Source organism: Malus domestica, chromosome 10 (genome assembly GCF_042453785.1).
Source record: "Malus domestica chromosome 10, GDT2T_hap1".
NCBI classification, from domain to species: domain Eukaryota; kingdom Viridiplantae; phylum Streptophyta; class Magnoliopsida; order Rosales; family Rosaceae; genus Malus; species Malus domestica.
In genome coordinates, this window is record NC_091670.1 from 2,964,051 (window position 1) to 2,983,329 (window position 19,279).

The 19,279-nt window shown below is 37.3% G+C and overlaps 3 protein-coding genes across 3 annotated transcripts; 1 reads left to right on the forward strand and 2 right to left on the reverse strand.

The window, feature by feature from the left end:
* The first annotated feature begins 1,149 nt into the window (after nt 1–1,149).
* Nucleotides 1,150–2,162, forward strand: LOC103422025 (vacuolar iron transporter homolog 4-like). Its single transcript, XM_008360065.4, has one exon. It carries the CDS (start codon nt 1,277–1,279, stop codon nt 1,961–1,963), a length of 687 nt encoding a protein of 228 aa, XP_008358287.1. The 5' UTR covers nt 1,150–1,276; the 3' UTR covers nt 1,964–2,162.
* A 1,997-nt stretch (nt 2,163–4,159) lies between these two features.
* On the reverse strand, nt 4,160–13,158 carry LOC103444636 (eukaryotic translation initiation factor 5B-like). The gene is made up of 12 exons (XM_008383589.4): nt 13,010–13,158; nt 9,968–12,760; nt 9,769–9,876; nt 9,578–9,678; nt 9,392–9,482; nt 9,193–9,303; nt 8,985–9,050; nt 6,609–6,668; nt 5,951–6,508; nt 5,166–5,285; nt 4,737–4,856; nt 4,160–4,660 (listed from the first exon to the last, which is right to left on the reverse strand). Exons 2-12 carry the CDS (start codon nt 12,692–12,694, stop codon nt 4,595–4,597), a joined length of 4,128 nt encoding a protein of 1,375 aa, XP_008381811.2. The 5' UTR covers nt 12,695–12,760; nt 13,010–13,158; the 3' UTR covers nt 4,160–4,594.
* Nucleotides 13,159–15,300: 2,142 nt separating this feature from the next.
* On the reverse strand, nt 15,301–18,726 carry LOC103444640 (cytochrome b-c1 complex subunit 6-1, mitochondrial-like). The gene is made up of 5 exons (XM_008383594.4): nt 18,514–18,726; nt 18,373–18,404; nt 17,281–17,365; nt 15,576–15,665; nt 15,301–15,495 (listed from the first exon to the last, which is right to left on the reverse strand). Coding segments are annotated over exons 2-5 (210 nt in total). The 5' UTR covers nt 18,375–18,404; nt 18,514–18,726; the 3' UTR covers nt 15,301–15,462.
* Between the last annotated feature and the right edge of the window lie 553 nt (nt 18,727–19,279).

The following is a 19,279-nucleotide window of genomic DNA, read 5'->3' on the forward strand; positions in this document are numbered from 1 at the left end:
TATGGACTTGTTTCTGGTGTAACTGCTTTGGAAGTCTTACGTTTCCTCTTAAATTTGATGTTCATAAAGTTGTTTGTTCTTTGTACTATTCTTCGTCCTCTTCACTAATCTCTCTCGGTTGCTGATTACGTTCTACTGTTAGCTCTAATCACCAATTTTCCTTATTAAGCTCAGATATTAATTTGAAGCTTATTTGTACAATTGGGTCAGAGGCAAGTTGGTCGAGATAAGCTTCAAGATCATGCATGCATGCATGTATAGTAATTAATCTTAATTTTATTTGCTTTCAATAATTCGCAATCATCCATGTTATAAGTCGATCTAATTATTACAATTGTGCTTATCATCTTATTTTCTTTTTGGGGTATATATATATTATTGATAAACTTTGTAGGCGCATTGTGCACTACCAATATCACCGATATTGTTTCAGCTTAATTTTACATTATCTTGTCATAAAATGGATGTGAGATCATATTCTCCTAACGTATATATACTTTTCTCTTATCATGCTACGAAAAATGGAGCATGCATTCATATAAATGTAGGGTGATAAATATCTACCAGCTAGGACGCGCATCATCAAAAGTTTAAGCATTATACTGGATAACTTGTGATATAGGACAAAGTATTTTACATCCCATCTGCTTTTAAATTATATTTTCTTTCTAAAAGATTTTGTTCCCCTTGGCTACAATTTTTTTAAAAAGGACGTTGTTATTTTAAGTACTGAATTAATGGATATATGAATTATTGTACCAAACTACGGCATGCAATGTAAGTCACCAAACCAGTTAGTCAAATTATTTGTTCATCTTCTTATTTTATTTATTCCTAAACCTGAATTATATACATAATACACACACACACACACACTATATCAGTGTTTTCATAACATTCTATGTAAAATAAGCAAAGAATATGATAGTGGTATCTTATATATAATACACACACACACACACGCACATACACACTATATCAGCGTTTTCATAACATTCTATGTTAAATAAGCAAAGAATATGATAGCGGTATCTCATATTAAAAAATAAAAAATAAAAAATAAAGGGGGCAATGGCACTAGGTAAACACACCTTGCTTTCTTCCATTTAGTGTACCCCGCCATTGCCTCCATGATTGAACCTCTCCCTCCATAAATACCCTTGTTGAGAGCGTGTGTCCTCCACACTTCTTCAATCTCTCTCTACTCTCTTCCTCAATCCACAGTACACACATAAACCCTAATTCCTCATTATCCATTTTTCTCGTTACTTTTTCCATGGCGACAAACAGCCAGACTTCCCTAGCTGAAGGCAAGTGTGCCATCATAATCACCCCAAACGACCTCGAGCACCAAACAACGCTAGACCAAAAGGAGTTTGACTACTCCAAACGCTCCCAATGGCTCCGCGCTGCCGTCCTAGGCGCCAACGACGGATTAATCTCAACTGCGTCGTTGATGATGGGAGTCGGAGCTGTGAGACAAGACATTAAGGCCATGATACTAACCGGGTTTGCTGGACTAGTAGCCGGAGCATGTAGCATGGCCATTGGAGAGTTTGTCTCCGTGTACTCCCAGCTGGACATAGAGGTGGCTCAAATGAAAAGAGACAATCAGAACAAGAAAAATAACCAAGAAGTTCACGTGGCAGAAGATGATGGTGGAGATGAAGATGATAAGGAGAGCCTGCCCAACCCTTTACAAGCAGCAGCTGCATCAGCACTGGCGTTTTCAGTGGGAGCAATGGTTCCATTGCTAGCAGCGTCGTTTATAAGGGGGTACAAGGTGAGGTTAGGAGTTGTGGCCGCGGCTGTGAGCTTGGCTTTGGTGCTGTTTGGGTGGTTGGGAGCTAAGTTGGGGAAGGCGCCAGTTATGAGATCAGTGATGAGGGTTTTGGTTGGAGGTTGGATGGCCATGGCGATTACCTTTGGGTTAACAAAGTTGATTGGCTCCAGTGGGCTGTGAGACCCTTTGATCTAACGCCCATTAATATTGTGTTACAAGATTTTTCGTTATTTGTTTTTTTTTTCTTGTTCTTATTTTATTTTTCACTGTTGGGTTTTGTGTAATATGAAAGATGAGAAGATGTGCATAGGAAGTGAGTTAAGTTGCTAATTCTCTTGGTGTATAACTTCTTAAAGAAATGAAACGCATATTAGTAGTATAAGAAGTAATTGCGTACACTTTACTTCTTAAAGAAATGAAACGCATATTTTAATTTATTTAATTTTAAGAAGATAAAAAGTAAAGATGTACATAAAGATGGTGTAAATAAATCACATCTGTATACATTATTAATATTAAAAAAAAGTACTAAGTATAAGTTAATTGATAGCATCTTAATTTGGCTCCATGGATGTGAGTGAAAATTTCAGTTTGAAACAATTGTATAACATTGAGAATATAAGTATCATAAGACTATAATACCTTTGCCATGTTATTTGTTTAAGACGATTCTGAACCAAACATAAAGTCCTCGACAACATTCGATGGCAACGGGGCAGGGCATACCTCCAAACTCGCACCCACCAACCCACCTATCATGAAAATTTCTCTAAAATTTGATTATGCAGCATAATTTAATCTATATAATCAACTAGATGTTAGTATGTAAAACAAAAAAAAACAAAAACAAAAAAAACTTTTTTAAGAAAATTCCTGTAATAGCAATGAAATATAAGACACTACAAGACCAAAAAATAGGATTGACAAATCTAAATCATAAAAATTATATTGATAATTTAATATACGTATATAATCGGGTAGGGTTTGGATCGAAAATAATAATATCACCACTGCTCTATATCCGACTTAGGTTTTTAAAAAAATCTCCAATTCCTTGTTCTTCATAAGTGCCCCATTAGAGTCAGGTATTTGGGGGGAAAGATATTATAATCGAACAAGTTTTGCAGGTGGTTGCAAATGAGAACACCGATAAACAAAGGAGAACCACATGTGAATAACTTTGAAATTCAAGGTATTAATTATTTGAAAATTATGTTGACATGGTTGTAAACAAAGATTTAGGCCTATTTAAATAAGATAAGGCAAGGCACAGCACGGCATGATTTGGAAGAAGTGAGCAAACCGGGCCTAAGGTTTATATGAATAAGCTCATTTATTATTTTTCAACTATAAACATACATTTTAAGGTTAGTAAGACAATACTAATGATATAAGGTTTTTTTTTTTTTAATTCCAAAATAATTAAAGTTTGTTTTGTTGAAGTCCGCCATGTTCTACTAATCCGACCCAAGACGGTCTAGGTATTAATGGGTTAGGACTACGAGCTAGATTGAACTTAATGTTTTATTAAGTGAATCAATCCAATCACGATTTGTTTATTAAGGGGGTCGGCCCAAGCACGGCCCAAGTCCACGTGAACCGACTTTATATGAGCAGTGGTGGACCATCCCGTTTGACACCTCTAAGCATGCGTAAGTGGTACGGAATCTCATTAAAATATTTGTTTAAAATTAATTGATTTATAATTCACGGTTTGAAAAAGAGTTAATGGGTGGTCTCTTATTTGCAACTTTTAACGCATGATTTCCAAAACCCTACCAAGGCTCACAAGGACTAACGATTGATTATCCAATCAATGTCCCGGAATCATCCTAGAACTCCAAATTAAGTCAACGTTTGCGACATAAATTTGACCTCTGATTGATCGAAAGGGCATTTTGGTCACTTCCACATTATAATTCTCGTTTTGCATGCCCTGAGATTCTGGAAGTTATAGAACCAATTGCCAAAATTTCTACTTGGTATTCACTCAAATATTCAAAAACACTATTAAAAACACTCACTGCGATTTGGTAGCGGAAAAACTTTGACAACTTTAGAAACGAAGTGCAGATCATATACCATTTAGAGTTACGATCCAATAATATTTTTGTTCACTTGTATGTGAAAGGTTTTTAATTTGAATCTCATCGATGACAAATTCAATACCAATACATTCCCCCCATCATATAGTAAAAATATATCATGACACCAATTTCCTTTGTTCCAACCTTATGTTCAAATCCTGGGAAAGGAAAAATCACACCTTATGTTGGGTACTTTTCGGCCAGAAAAGTCCATAAGATGGTCAGGTGGTCATTCGCGTACAGAAAAACGAGGAGAAAACATATAAGGTTCAAACCATAGAAAAACAGATGAAGCCACCAAGAGACGTTAATTTCTATTTGAGGTATCCTTGAAATATATACTCATGCCAACAACCGTACAACTTTAATGTCGAATTTCAGATCATTCCCGTTGAACGCTGGCTCAACAGGTTTCCAAAAGGACTAAACAAAGCTGTTTTCTTCCATCAATATCGACTTGGATCCGACACTGCATGGACAAAAAATGCAATGCACGCTCTTGGATAAAGGACCTCCTGAAGATGCAAACCGGAACCTTGTCTCCCCCTACACATATACGATCTCACTTGAATTTGAGTGCCGAAACTTATTTGTGTGCCGCTTACGATCAAAAATAGATCCGCAAGGAACCTTGGTATCGTTTCTGCTTGCCGCTGAAGTCGTTGCAGCCTCTCCTGAGTGTTGTGTTATGAAAGAATTTCCTCAAACATGGCATTAGCTCTTCTCATGGTATCTCGAAAAGTTTCTTCAATTTCACGAGCAGCTTCCACTCCTCCATTGATAGTTCATCCTGCATATTTGAATTACAGTTCATAACGATGGTTCACATTGTCCGGAAGTAAACTGTACGAGGAAATGAATCTTACCCGGTAATTCGCTTTAAGTACATCAATCGAATTCCTTGAGATTTGGCTGACAAGTTCGTCATCAATTTCAAAATGCCTACCAAACATCTTTTGCTGCTCTTCCGAATTTGACCCAATAATCTGCAAAAACGCAAGAAAAAAGCTGCAATAAGCACGAGGACAATTAAGTGTAAAAGTTGCATTTCAGTATTTAAAAGTATAAGTAGGAGAAAGGGTAAGAGAAAAAACAGATGAAACGCAAACGAACTACGTGATTGGCTAGAAAACAGGAAAAGCCAAGACCAAACAGTATTACGAAATGATCGGCCAGAACAGGAAAAAAAAAACAAAAACAAACTAAAAGCAAGACCACAACTGCAATGACAAGCCAATCCAGACGACAAAACTAGCACATATATTTGTATGTCAATACTTATCACACATTCATACCTTAATGGCTAACTTCGACCCCTTCTTCGCCGTATCAACAGGTTTGTGGTTATTTTCAATGGATGCAATGCGCCCAATAGAAATAAAATCCCTTTGAGGAATACAAATTGGAGTACCCACCTGCACAGAGCATATAATAAAAATAATAAGAACTTTTAGGCAATATACCTAACATTCCTGGCATTGTAGTACAATCGGAGCTGAACTTAATTAACGAACATTTAATTGATTCGATATAACACTTCGAAAGATGCAGAAAAAAAAATTCAGACATACAAGGAGTTATTCATATTAAACCAAAAACAGAACTCGCAAACATTAAACAGGCACCATACAAAAACTAGCATTCATATGATGAAGGGAACCAAGAATGGAAAAACTGAGCGAGCTAGCACTGCAAACCATTTAAACCAATCTACCAGACTTCCAGAGTTACAAATTTAGCAGCTCCCAGCGTACCTTAGCAGGTTCCCAAGCAATACTCTGTCACATTTTTTCAAATAAATTGTTTCCACTACCTACGCTATACATTCAACAACCCTGATAACTCCTTCGGTGAAAATTACAAACTATCCTTATACTTGCGGCAACATTCCATTTTAAGTCTCTTATCAGATATTTTAAATGCAAGTATCTAAACAAAATAATTAATACTGACAAAAAAACATAGAATTAGTAAAGGACTTTTAAGAGAAATTAAAGGAAGAGAGACAAATTAAGATGGTAAACAATCATATCCCGCTAAAGAGAACTAGGTAAACCAAATGGTGTGCATATAATAATACCTTCAAAATGCCATCGAGAACCTCAACCCCCAAAATAATTGGATCCTTCTTGTTGAAAACACAGTTGGGCATAATCTTGAGCACGCAAGGAAAGACAGCTTCATCAGCAGATTCCTTCTTCTTTTCCTCCTTGATATTTTCAATATAGGCCTTAAATTGATCAAACAAGTGATAGATGATATCGGCAATGAAGATCTTCACACCTAAATCATCTGCCATTTCTCGGGCCTCTGGTGTCACTTTGACATCAAATGCCAAGATGGTGGCAAACTCCTTTTTCTTTTCAAGCATGACACTGGCCTTCATGACATCCTTTTTATGCACAGGTCCTATGCTAATACCACTAACGGGAATGTTAACGACAGGTGTTTTCAAAAACTCTAGCAATGCTTCCAAGGAACCTAGAGTGGATGCTTGTACGCAAACTCCCTCACCGCTCTTGTCAATCCTATTCATAACTGACTTCATGTCTTCCATAGCTGTTTCCTTGATTTCGTCCAAGTCATCATGAGGCCCTACCACATGTAGAGCAGTACCAGCAATAGCGTGCTCAAGACCCTGCATAAAACAAACATCAAAAATCAAGAAAAACCCACAACATGAGTCCAAATAGATAGAGTTGGATTGGCCATTGGCCTTGATTTCAATTTAAAATTACCTGTGCTGAGATTTTGATACCCTGTGCAGCCTTGATTTCACTATGATGCAGATATGCTCCCTGAAATAAAGATCCACAGAATCATTCATCTGATGCAACATGGAATGTTGTTTATGGACGAAAATAAGTGAATAAGAGATCCCACCGAATTGGGTTTGCACCATCAAAGAAATCGACTATTTGATAAACCAGATGAATCAAATAGTTATCTGAACTGAGAATCCGAAATAAACCATTTTCCAAACTATGTAGAATTGCTACAAGAATCATTTTGTCCTAAGTTTATCAAGAACAATTATCTGAAAACAGCACTGAACCCACCCTCCATATTTTTTAACCCCCATCAAGTTTTTAAGTGATATTAGTCTACTATTTGCATTACCAAAATGGCCTCACCTCCTTTCTTTCCCTTTATCCTAATCAAATCGTCACTCCTTTATATTTCTTTTTGAGTAAATTTGTGAATCGGGCAGGACCAAATCTGGAAAGGCTGGACTTCCCTCCTATTGCTATTACTTAATTCCTTCTTCCTTTAAATTACTTGTTTATAATAGAAAAGAAGCATTCAAACATCGGTCCGGGCTCTCTTCCACTCTTCTAGAAGATTACCTGGTTCCACTAGCAGCCATATTAGCCTCAATATCTTGGTTCTCTTCTATTTATTTGTGCTATGTAGTTTTACATATGTTATCCCTTTAGGGTGCGTTTGTTGCATCGGATTGTCTCGGACTGGACTAGCTACAGGACTAAGCTGGACTGGCTTAGACTAGACTAAGCTGTACTAGCTTAGTGAAACGTTTGGTGCAGTGTCGGACTAAGAAGCAGATAACTAAAAGATTCAAATATTATATTATTTAATCTATATTTATTAATAATTTATTATTAATTTATCATTTTTTTTTTGTTTCTAGAATCATCTCTCTGTCTACCAGTATCTTTTCATGTTTTTTCATCTTAAGTAACCCATTCCTCTTTTCCTCCGCCAGTCTCTCCCCCTCCTCTCTGTATCTTGTTTCACCATTTTTTTAGAATTCTCTTCCTCTCCGTATACCTCTTTCTATTTTCATCTACCCATTCTCTCCCTCCCCTCTCCCACTTTTCCTCATCCACTCTCCCCCTCTTTTCCTTATGCAGAGATTCGCGCAGAGGATTTATCGGAGCTCTCCACCCAATGCCTTCACCGACTTTCTAGGAAAATCTCAAAATTTTCTGATGATTTTGCCCTTTTATTTTGAATTTGTGTGGGGTCTGCAGGTGCTTAAATCTGGGGGTTTTGCATATTTTTGTTTTGAATTTTAGGTATTGATTTTGAGATTTAGGCTGTGGGTTTGAGATCTGGGCATGGGTAAGGGAGTCGGAGTTGCAGACAACAAAGGCGTGCAAACGATGTTGGAGACGGGATTAGGAATCCCATGCTTTTTGGGGGGTCTCACTAGGACGACCTAGCGAAGCACTTAGTCAGAACGAGTCCGACTTAGTCTCATTTAAGTTTAGTCCAACTCGCATCAAACACGGGATTAGTAGTCTTAGCAAAGTAATCCAGTCCAGTGAACTCTAACGAGGGCAAACAAACACGCCCTTAAAGTACTATTATGTAAGGGTCCATTTGGGATAAATAATATTCTAATGTAGACAGGAAAATAGGAAATGTGAGGCGGGAATAGCGCCACTCTAATCTAAAAGTTTTTTTTTTTAAATTACAAAATGAAAAGGAAAAAGAAAACAAAAAACATCAAACATCAAACAAGCATCGAGGAATAATGCAATGCTTGTAATCACATAGAAATCCAAAGCAATACAGCACTGCGGCCCCTAAATCATAAAAAAGAGCACTGTAGACTATAGTAGGCAGACAATTTAACCTGAAACTAAGCAATGTAGTGTTTTTTTTTTTGTGGAAATGCACCCCAATGGCAATACCTAGGGTTTTTTTAACAGAGAACATGACAATTTTTTAGGGATGCATGCACCATAAAGCAGATCCATTGTGGGGTAGGATTCACTTCGAGTTTTTCGCAGATGTGTTGGCTGATATTTCCTGAGATGTATTTGGATGGATTCACCAGAATGGTTTGGCTGTTATTTCTTTCAATGAATGGGGTTTACCTGTACCTCGTGTCTTGCTTGTTCGCCAATGTAATATTCTGAACCTTCTATGTTTATGCTAATATTAATATTTTCCATTTCTTTAATACATGATCAGCCAACCACCACTAATATGTGCACATAGCACTTTACGCTGTTGTACTTATTCTTCAGTGGACTAACTTTCACTGGGAGCAATAGATTTCATTCTCACACTAAAATCACTAAATAGCTAATTGCAATGCAGAACAAAAAGCAGAAAAGAGTTGAAAAGAAAAGAAAGAAACCTACCTTCACACGAAGTTCTTTCATTGGATGTGGTGTCAATAGAGACCGAATTGTAGCAACAATAGGTCCCTAAAAGAGACAAAAAAAAATTGATATCAATAATGGGACCTACTACAATCATTTGCAAGCAGTTCTAAAGCAAATATTGAAAATAGTTTTATAACAGTCAAACTTTACAAAAATTGTCTCGGAAAAGATTTTAGATTCTTGCCTGCATGCCGCAAACCACTATTTGATCTCCTTCATGAAGCACACCATTAACCAAAACAACATCTATTGTTGTCCCAAGGCCTTCTATAACCTTAACCTCCAAAACCGTACACTGGTTCACAAGAACAGCCCCCATCAACTCACATATAAACAGTTAAGCACCTTTACATTACTGGAAACAAGGTGAAACTATATCAAACCTGAATTTCATTGCTGAAAGTGAGTTTCTCAACCATAGTTTTCTGCGTCCACTGAACCAATAGTAATAGCAAATCTGGAATTCCTTCACCACTGCAATATTCAAAAGCCGAATTTCAGGACATAGCATAGAGCAAATTACTAAAAAAGAAAAAGTAAAAGAGATAAGGTTATTCCACAAGCCATACCTAATGGCACTTGTAGGAATAATACTGTATGTTTCCCCCATTTCTTTATTCTTATAATACAATTCAGTATTTAACCCCTGCTCCTTGAATTGAGTGATAATCTGGCAAACCATACAAACAATTGAAATTTTAGACCCACAAAAGGTCAAGCAAATAAAGTGAACAAAAGACAAAGTTGCAGTACACAAGACCTGTACGAGCCTCATATTGAACTCATTTTGTACATCCTTAGATTGTTGTTTCATTGCTTTCACAATTGGTGCATTGCGGCAGGTTTTCCATCCGTAGAGTCTGTCCACCTAAAAATTTGGTATTCCAGAATACATAAATAAACATTTATGAGACAACAGTATTAGAGATCTGGACGGTAGATTTGACCATAAATCTCACCTTATTCAGCGCAACAATGAATTCCGTATTCCTCATTTTCAAAAGGTTGAGTGATTCTATTGTCTGAGGCTCTAAGCCATGCATAATATCAACCACCAATATAGCAATATCACATAAACCTGAGCCCCGTGACCGTAAATTAGTGAATGACTCGTGCCCAGGGGTATCAATGACCAACAGACCAGGGACCTTCAGCTTCGCATCAGCTTTCAGTTCCTTGGTCCTCTCACGGATGTTCTCAGCAGGAAAATATGTTGCTCCAATCTGCTGAGTAATACCTCCGGCCTCACCTTCCTGAACATTTGTGCCTCTGATACAATCCAGCAGCTTAGTTTTACCAGTATCAACATGGCCCATTATGCAGCAAATAGGTGAACGAAGGTTATCTCCACTTTCTTTAGGGTCAGCATTAGAAGTTGCCGCTGCTTTTTTAACAGAAACATCTTTCTTCTTACTTTTGTCAACATCATTATCAGGTTGTTTTTTCTTATTTTCACCATCCTGAGATTTTATTGGTTGAGAAGGAACAGTGTTCTGGGCAGAAACTGATGGCTTGGCACCTGCACTCTTTATGTCTTTTTTTGCAACAGGTTGAGAGTCAATCTCTTCATCAGAAAATCCACGTTTAACAGAAAGGTTAACATCATCAAAGCTCTTAACATCCCATGGATCATCATCATCATCATCATCTTCTTCTTCTTCTTCTTCTTCTTCTTCCACTCCATTATCTTTAACCGATTCAGCAACTTCAGATTTTTCCTCCAGATCCACCGACTCTACATCTTCAACCTTTTCAAATTCCCCAGACTCTGGCTCAGGGATAGTGTCCTGCTGGCCTCCCTCTTCTAGGTTTTCCACTGGCTTCACAGAAGCTGCACCATTTGCATGAATGGGTGCTGCTTTTGTCTTCTTTTTCTGATACATGGGCCGTTTAGCCTTTTTATCATTGTCTGAGGTCGGGAGAGGCAAACCCCCTGCATTAGCAAGTATCTGGTTTCTCATTGCCTCCCGCCGACGTTGTTCTTCTTTTTGCTTCGGCGTTAAAACCTTGCCTTCCTGTCTCTTCCTTTGTAGCTTCTCCTTTTCCCTTTCCCTTCTCAGAATCCTGGCCGCCTCCTTTTCCCTCTCAAGTTCTTCCTGCTTACGCCGCTCCTCTTCTTCCTTCCTCTGTTTCTCCTCTGCTTCCCTTTTCAACCTCTCTTCCAGTTCCTGTCGCCTAGCAAGAGCCTCTTGCATCTCCCTCACATGTTTTGGAAGTTTCTTATCTGCTACTTTACCTTTCACTTCTTTCTTCTTGGGATCTGTAGGTTCAATTTGGGTTTCTTCTTGTTTATCATCCTTAGTGACCACAGGAGCAGTAGCAGTCCCTGCTACGGCTGCAGCTGCTGCCTTTTTCTCCTTTTCCTTCTCCTTCTTCTTTCTCTTCTTCTTTGCGGCAGCAGACTCCCCAGTCTCTTCTTCACCTTCCTTTTCACCAGAAGCATCAACCGGGGCAACCAGATCAGGTTGAACCTCAACTTTCTCCGCTTGCACAGTAGCCTCAGCTGGTTTCAACGTAGTAGGACCCTCACCTAGCTCAGCAAGAATCTTATCCAAGTCATCTTCTTCTTGAGCAGTCCGTCCACTCTTCTTCTTCTTTTTCTTACTTTTTGAAGTTTCTAGAACCTCTTTACTCTTGTTAGTTTTAGAATCATCAGCTTCGCTTTTACTAGTTTCAGTGTTTGGTTGTTCTGGTTCAAATACATCTGCATCTTCACTCAATGCAGTAAAAACACCATTACCTTTCTTTTTGGAAGACTTCTTTTTACCTGTGAATGCAATCACAGATGCATCTTGATCATCAACTGTGTCATCACCAACTCTAGTTGGTTCAGATACAGAAGTATCTTGATCATTCCCCTCATCAAGCAGAGCTGAGCTAAGAGAATTAGCACCGCTCTTTTTTGATACCTTTGATGACTTCTTTTTCTTACCGGAGAATGTAATCTGTGGAACTTCATCGTCCTCATCATTCTTTTCATCCTTCTCCTCGTCTGCATCATCGAGGGCATCAAAGCTAGCTGCTGCAAACACATTCCCACCCTTCTTCCCACCCTTAGACGGCTTCTTCTTCCCTGTAAAAGAAATTACAAGCTCATCTTCGTTCTCACTATCGTCATCTTCTTTACTCTTATCCACAGAGCTATCAATAACCTCACCATCACTATCGCCTTCATCACCAATCGCATCAAAAGCTGACCCTGTAAACAAACTACCACCAGTTTTCTTGGACGATTTTGAAGCCTTCTTCTTGCCAGAAAAACTCACCACTGGAGCATCCTCATCATCATCACCAGTTAACCCAGATTTCTCATCATCATCACCGTCTTCGTCTCCAAGCAGCCCAAAAGTCGAAGAGCTGAACACACTATTCCCACCACTCTTCTTCGACTTTCCCTTCTTCTTTCCAGTGAAGGCAACTTCGGGAACCTCATCTTCGCCCTCGTCCCCCTGTCCCACATCATCAAAGTCATCATCATCCCTGCGCTTTGACGCTTTTGAATTACCCTTTTTACCCTTCTTTCCCGTGACAGCAACTTTCTCTTCCTGCGCCTGAGACTCCTCGGACGGCTCAGTTCCTATAGAATACTCATCGTCTTCAATTACCAAAGCTTTCTTCTTCGACTTTGCACCCGCAGCCTGCTGAGGGTTCTCGTCGTCACGAGCAGTCGGCTTCTTCCGACCCATCGAGGTTTAGGTTTCGACAAATATGATCTGTTGCAACAATTGAATCGAAGCCTCCTTCCAAAAATCCTATCGCAAAACCAAGAACCACAATCAACACACAATCAACACAGATGAAACAAACACACACAGATATATACCCATTAATATATACATAGCTATTGCGCGTTTCAAAATCTAAAGAAATAGATCTAGATTCTCACAGCCATAAAGAAATACCGCAAGAATCAGATCCTAAAAACAACAGAAAACAAAATACACACGCATAAGTATGTATATTTATATATATATATAGAGAGAGAGAGAGAGAGGGCTTACTTGGGCGGTGAGGACAGAGTGAAAGCAACAGAATCGACGGATTGCGGAGGAAAACGATCGGGTTCGGAAGGACTACAATCCAGGGAGAGAGAGAGAGAGAGAGAGAGACTGGGAGCTTCCGGGAGAGAGAACAAGAAAATGAAGCGTTTTTGTCTCTTTATAGTTTCTAGGGTTGTGTAGTTTGTCAGGCTTTCTAATTAAAATGGAAAGGCGGTTGTGGGCCTTTTTAAAAATTTCCACCACCTTGGGCCTTAGCCCAAAAACTTTCAAGAAAATACTCGACTCGGCTTTTCAAATTTTTTTATACAAGTGTTATCCATACACCTCTTTTTACTTCTCACATACCTCTTGTTAATTTCTGTCCGTTAATCTTCTTTAATTCATCCGATCCGACGCCCGAAAACCAAATAATGTGAGAGAAGTAAAAAGATGTGTGTGGATATCACACCCCTTTTTTTAAGGCTATATTAATTATTCTATTACTATAATCTATAAGAAGGAGATTCGAATATAAGCTAAAGAAAGAAAAGGCAAAAGAAATAGGACAATACGCATTGGATTGAATAACAATGCATATTGTCCCATTTTTAAGTGGCATTATTAACATATTATCAATATAAGCTAGACGTTTTCTCTATTTTCCCGTTTCTTGCTGCGTCAAATATTTCTAAAATTAATTTATATATTTTTTTTTTTTACAAACGATATAGTTAGTAAGTTAAATTGTTATTTGTTAGGAAGGAATCAAAGGAAATCAAACCCGTATTAAGATGCATAGACACAATTATTAAAGCGTCACTTGGCCTAATTTATGTTGTTGAATCGCTTGTTACCTTTTAGATTGGTAATAATTAGGAATAAGTAAATTAAATGAGAACAAAATTATCATACCAACCGAATTACCAATCGTACCATACCAAAGTTGTGCCAAAAAATTTGTATCATTGGTAATGATACAGTATTTGTATCGTACGATACATTTTTGGTACGGTAATGGTATTCAAAACCATTATCAGTGATATACGGTACCGTACTACTACTATTAATATTATATCATTTATTTATTCATTTATATATAATTAGGTATTATTATCGTTATTTATGCACTTTATATTTTTTTTCCTAGTCATTTATCCAATCATCTTACCCTCTAATCTCTACTTTCCCAATAAAAAAACCTACGCCTTCTTGCACTGCGACTCTTCATCTTTTCACTCATCTAGCCTCCGACTTCATCTATGTTGCTCTAGTTCCGGCAACTCTCTCTCTCCGAAGTCCATCTCATCTTCTCCTTCATCAAATTGGGATGTCTTTCTCCCTGACTTTGTCTATCAAGTTAACTTTTGTACAATTTTAAAGAATGTAGAGATGAAATTTAGGAATCTTTGTACTATTTTTTTTTAGGGATATTGGATTCTTTCAGCAATTCTTGCATCTATTTACTTCTTATTTCTTAAATGAATCTCTATAAAATTCTCATAATTAAATTAAAAAGTTTTAGATACCCAAAGGGAGTGGCCAAAACACGTTTGGGCCTTGAATTGGGTTGTTAAAAAAATCAAATTTTGGCCCAAAACAAATTGGTAATTACCATTACCACTTCATGCCAACCAAACTATTTGGCATGCCGAAATTCGGTATACCAAAAATTTGACAATGTAATGATAATAGATTTTATCATACCAAAAGTTTGGTATGATAATTGGTACATAGGTTTTGGTACGGTAATGGTACCAAAACCACCCTTAGGCGTGCACAAGGTGGAATGGCTTAAAAACACATACGACCCTTTAAAATCACCAAACAAACCCAAAAAATTCAGTATCAGGCTTTAGGGAATAAAAGAGAAAAACCTAGAATGCAAAATACTCCCGGAGCAAGAGACAATATACCCAGTTGCACATAAGTTTCTCTAAATTCCAAGGCAGCACTAAGAATTTTGTTTTAAAACAGGAAACTGAATCCATTAGGGGGTGCATATTTTCGACCTCAACTGTCAAAATATTGCACGACACATATCACGCATTGCGCTAGCTTCAGTCGTGTACGAGACACCACAGCCCTAGATTATGGTAGGCCTACCAGAATCTATTATTGTGCTAGCTTCAGTCGTGTACGAGACACCACAGCCCTAGATTATGGTAGGCCTACCAGAATCTACTATTGTGCTAGCTTCAGTCGTGTACGAGACACCACAGCCCTAGGTTATAGCATCATGCGCCGACGCACGACTCATCAATCAATAATTGCAAAAGAATGGTAAAAGTTGATGGTAGGATGACAAGACCAACTCACAAAGTCATCTTTTTATTCTAATTCAAGACCTCTCAACAAGATTTGAATCATGTCGCTGGAAACAAAAACCGTCAAACATCGTAGCGCAAGTTAAAAATTCATATCCACTGTAAGGGGTAGCAATTAAAGGATGGGGAGACCCTAGAACTTCAACTCAGTTACTTGAGCTTCTGAAATAACTTCGGCGCAACCTGCATTGCAGAAAACAATGCTCATCATCTGAGCGAGAACAAAATTTTCATTTAGCATAACAAAATAAAATGAGACTTACGCATTTGTCAACACAAGATATGTAGTCAAAGTACTGCCCTGTGCAATGCTTGTCTCCACCGTTGTCACCTTCAACCCTCTTAACACATGCCTACAATAAATAAAAAAGTTCATATATTTCAGTACGATTACGAAATTATGTCTGTTCAAAGCCATATGTGAAAAGCCCCTCTTTTTGTACCCGCTGAAGAACACATGAATATCAAAACGAAGACCTCCAATGGTCAGCAGTCCATTTCCTTTTCAAATTTTGAAGAAGGAAACACAAATGGAAGAAAAAGTTCAAAAACTTAACTTGTAACTCAAAATTACTACAGGCACCCCGAGAGTCGAAAGCTCTTCAATTATGGGAGGAGGGAAAAGGGTGCAAAAAGGGTAGAAATCAAGACCCTAGTAAGACATTTTTTGACAACATAGTTTCTAAGGTTGAACAATAACGGGTGCGCAATAGAAATAACTGCCTAGTCATCTACACTTTGTAAGCAAAGATTACAAAAGTTTATTAAATCTAGTATGATCGTTAAAGTCGCTCGAGATTTTCCAACGTTGGCAATCATTTTGCTGATTATAAATCCACATATTCAATGCATAACTGTGGTAATGGAAACGGCATTACAATGTTCACAGAGCTTCATACAGCGCAATAAGTTCCCAAATAATTCAATTTCAATAGCAAGTCCTAATGTCAACAGGTTCAAGTGATACAAATTTTGATTGGGACTTCATTATCTATGTAAGACTTGATCCCTTGAGTAAAGTTCGAAACAAAAAAACACCCATAACCCACACCCCTTCAGAAATAACAAAAATCCTTCAGTAGTATATGTTCTATAACTTTTGCCTTTTCTTACTTGAACTAATTTCATATGCATAATCAGAATGAAACAGTTTTGCAGTCCCTTCCCGAACACGCTTACTCATTAGTGGACGAAAAGATATAGCAGCTTATGAAGATCCTCATAGTACGAATGATGTAAACTCATCGCTCTGTCTTTTATTTTTAGTTTTAATATCCTTCCATTGAATATAAATTTCAATCTCTATTGCGTACGATATATATATCTTATTGTCTCACTCTTTTTGCAATTCACACATCGTCTTTAAATGAACCCCATATACCCTTTTGAATCTGCTCGTTTATATAACGCATAAATTTCTTCTTAATAGATTGGCTTCTTAAGATTAAAAAAGATAACCTAACAAACTCATTAAATATGTCAAAAGAGTTTGTTTAATCACTTTATGACGATTCGGATCTTTGATCATCTGATAGCCTACTTTCATGCTATAACCTTTGCGCTGTCACTCTTTGTAATGTTAGACTGATACATATAACAACTTACTATTACTAACTTTAAATTTGGTATTTATATATCATTTCCAAATTGCTTCCACAAATGGAAAAACATAGAACACTTACACATTCTAACTTGTCAGACCACATGCAAACATATGTTTGAAGCCTTTCTAGTTTGTAATCCCCATCGTTAAAGAGAAGAAAGCATGGATACGGATAAAACCCAATGGTACAAGTACAACATAATACAAACAAGTAGATACGACTATCTTGGGAAGCAAAATATGAACAGCTAAAAGTAAGCTAGTAATTTAACAAATAATATCGTATCCAACTAGTTCATACGAACGCCAATTCCTGGTACTAGAAGTTGCAAGACAGATTTTTTTTAATAGCAGCAGTACATTACCTGATATTCAATCAGAGGCTTTACACATTTAGGCTGGCAAGACTCCTCAAGATACTTTTTTTGATCAACAAGTTCCTCGTCCGCCCTTATAGAGTAAACAAAGAGATGGATAAATAAGTATAACTGTTTAAAGTTTATACTACGACATATAACCTTAACAAACGCATTCTTGATCTGACCAAAAAAATAACAAACACAATCTTGCGACGACAACAATGCCTGACCAAATATTGCTAATGAACATTACATTAAGAAAAATTTTGTACGAGTTTGCAATGAAATCACTTGTTCAACGAAACTCAATAGCTGCATTTTATGAAAATAGCATCATAATGTCTGAAAAGTGAAAAATAATGAAAGGATCATAAATTTCATGGATTTGAGTTATCCACATATTCAGGTAGATGCTAACCCAGCATGAAAAATGTTTCGAATCCCAAAAAAGCAAAGAAAAGGGACTAATCAACCCCTATTTTTGTAAATTCAGTGTTTTTGTGTGTTTTTTTTTCATTAATAATCAAACTAATATCATAGACAGAGGCACGAGGACAAAGAGGTAGAGGAAGACCTTGGAAAGAGACTTTAAAAAAAGACTTGGAGTACTTGGATCTATCGGAAGACTTGGCACAAAAACGAGCACAGTGGCGTGTTAGGATTCATACAACCGACCTCAATTAGTGGGATAAGGCTTTGTTGTTGTTGTTGTAATCAAACTAATATCATTCCCCAGGGGAACAAGAAACAATCACACTCATTTTTACTTCTCGCACAGCCCTCTCAATTCCGGTCATCAGAACAAATGAATTGGAGAACAAAAATTAACAAGGATGTGTGGGTGGTAAAAAGAGCTATGTGAATAGCACTACCCTACGCAGTCTGACCATTGAATACCTCATCAAAAGAAAGCATTCATTATCCATTATCATTAATTATTAATTATTGGAAATTTAGAAGACCAAGGAATCACTTTGGGTTTGTGATTTCTTAAAATCCAAATTCCACAGTACAATCTTCCAATTTTTCTCCAAATTATTAATAATTACCGAAATTATTAAAAACGCAGGAGTAAAATAAATCCAGAGAGATACTCACATTGAGAAGAACCGAAAAAAATCTCAGATTTCCTGCATAAAAACAATGAAAACAAATTAATTAAAAAAAACAATGAAACGAGTGGAACTTAGTTGTTTACAATTTCAGGTTAATTGGGAGGCCAAGAAGAAAAGAGTGTACCTTGTGATTGGAAGAGAAAGGTCGGCTTCGGAGCAATGGCTTTAACTCTAATCGCGCAACAGAAGAGAGAGAAACAACCGAGAGAGCTAAATGGAAGCTCGAACTTGGAACCTCGCTACCTGGGATTTTGGAGCGCTGTTGAATGGGTCTCTCAACACGTGCAAACTATTTAGTCGTGGCCCACTCGAGCCTTTTTCTTTTTGGGCCTGGGTCGAGTACGATATTTAATATAACGATGCATTTATATTAAGAAACATAAGCTAAGCCACACAACAGATCGGCTATAATAATCTGGTTACACTTATCATTTACGAGAATTGAACTTAAGAACTCTCCATTCACGTCTCACATACGAGTAAAAATGAATGCCACTAAATGACTTTTTACAAATTTTGGTTCTTTAAAATTTTTTACTTTTCAAGATTAAATTAAATTCTATGCGTCTGGCACAATTTAAGTGATTTCCCAAATAGGTAAAGCCGTTTTAATCTTTTCACATGAATAAAATTTTCAAATACCCATAATAACGTTAACCAATTAAACAGTTTACATATTTTACCAAAATGCTTTTATCATCTTCCATTACTTTTTGGTACGCTGCTTCGGAATTCGCCGGAGTTGAGGCAGTGGTATGGCGGGAAAGATTGCGACTGGTCTGCTAGGTGGTGGCTTAGTACTGATTTGGTACTGAGGTGCTTTTATAAAAAGTAGGTCTAAAAAAAGTTGAGCTCAAAAAAATATTTGGTAAACACTTAAAAATAGCTTA

Bases quoted from the DNA above. Each gene is read 5' to 3' on its own strand.
- LOC103422025 (XM_008360065.4), top strand. From the start codon at position 1,277: ATGGCGACAAACAGCCAGACTTCCCTAGCTGAAGGCAAGTGTGCCATC.
- LOC103444636 (XM_008383589.4), bottom strand. From the start codon at position 12,694: ATGGGTCGGAAGAAGCCGACTGCTCGTGACGACGAGAACCCTCAGCAG. The intron at 9,304-9,391 runs GTTTGATATAGT...CTTGTGAACCAG, and splicing joins CTTTCAGCAATGAAATTCAG to TGTACGGTTTTGGAGGTTAA. The intron at 9,051-9,192 runs GCAAGAATCTAA...TGTCTCTTTTAG, and splicing joins TAGTGGTTTGCGGCATGCAG to GGACCTATTGTTGCTACAAT.
- LOC103444640 (XM_008383594.4), bottom strand. The intron at 15,666-17,280 runs GTAATGTACTGC...TATTTATTGTAG, and splicing joins AGCCTCTGATTGAATATCAG to GCATGTGTTAAGAGGGTTGA. The intron at 15,496-15,575 runs GTAAGTCTCATT...TCTGCAATGCAG, and splicing joins TATCTTGTGTTGACAAATGC to GTTGCGCCGAAGTTATTTCA.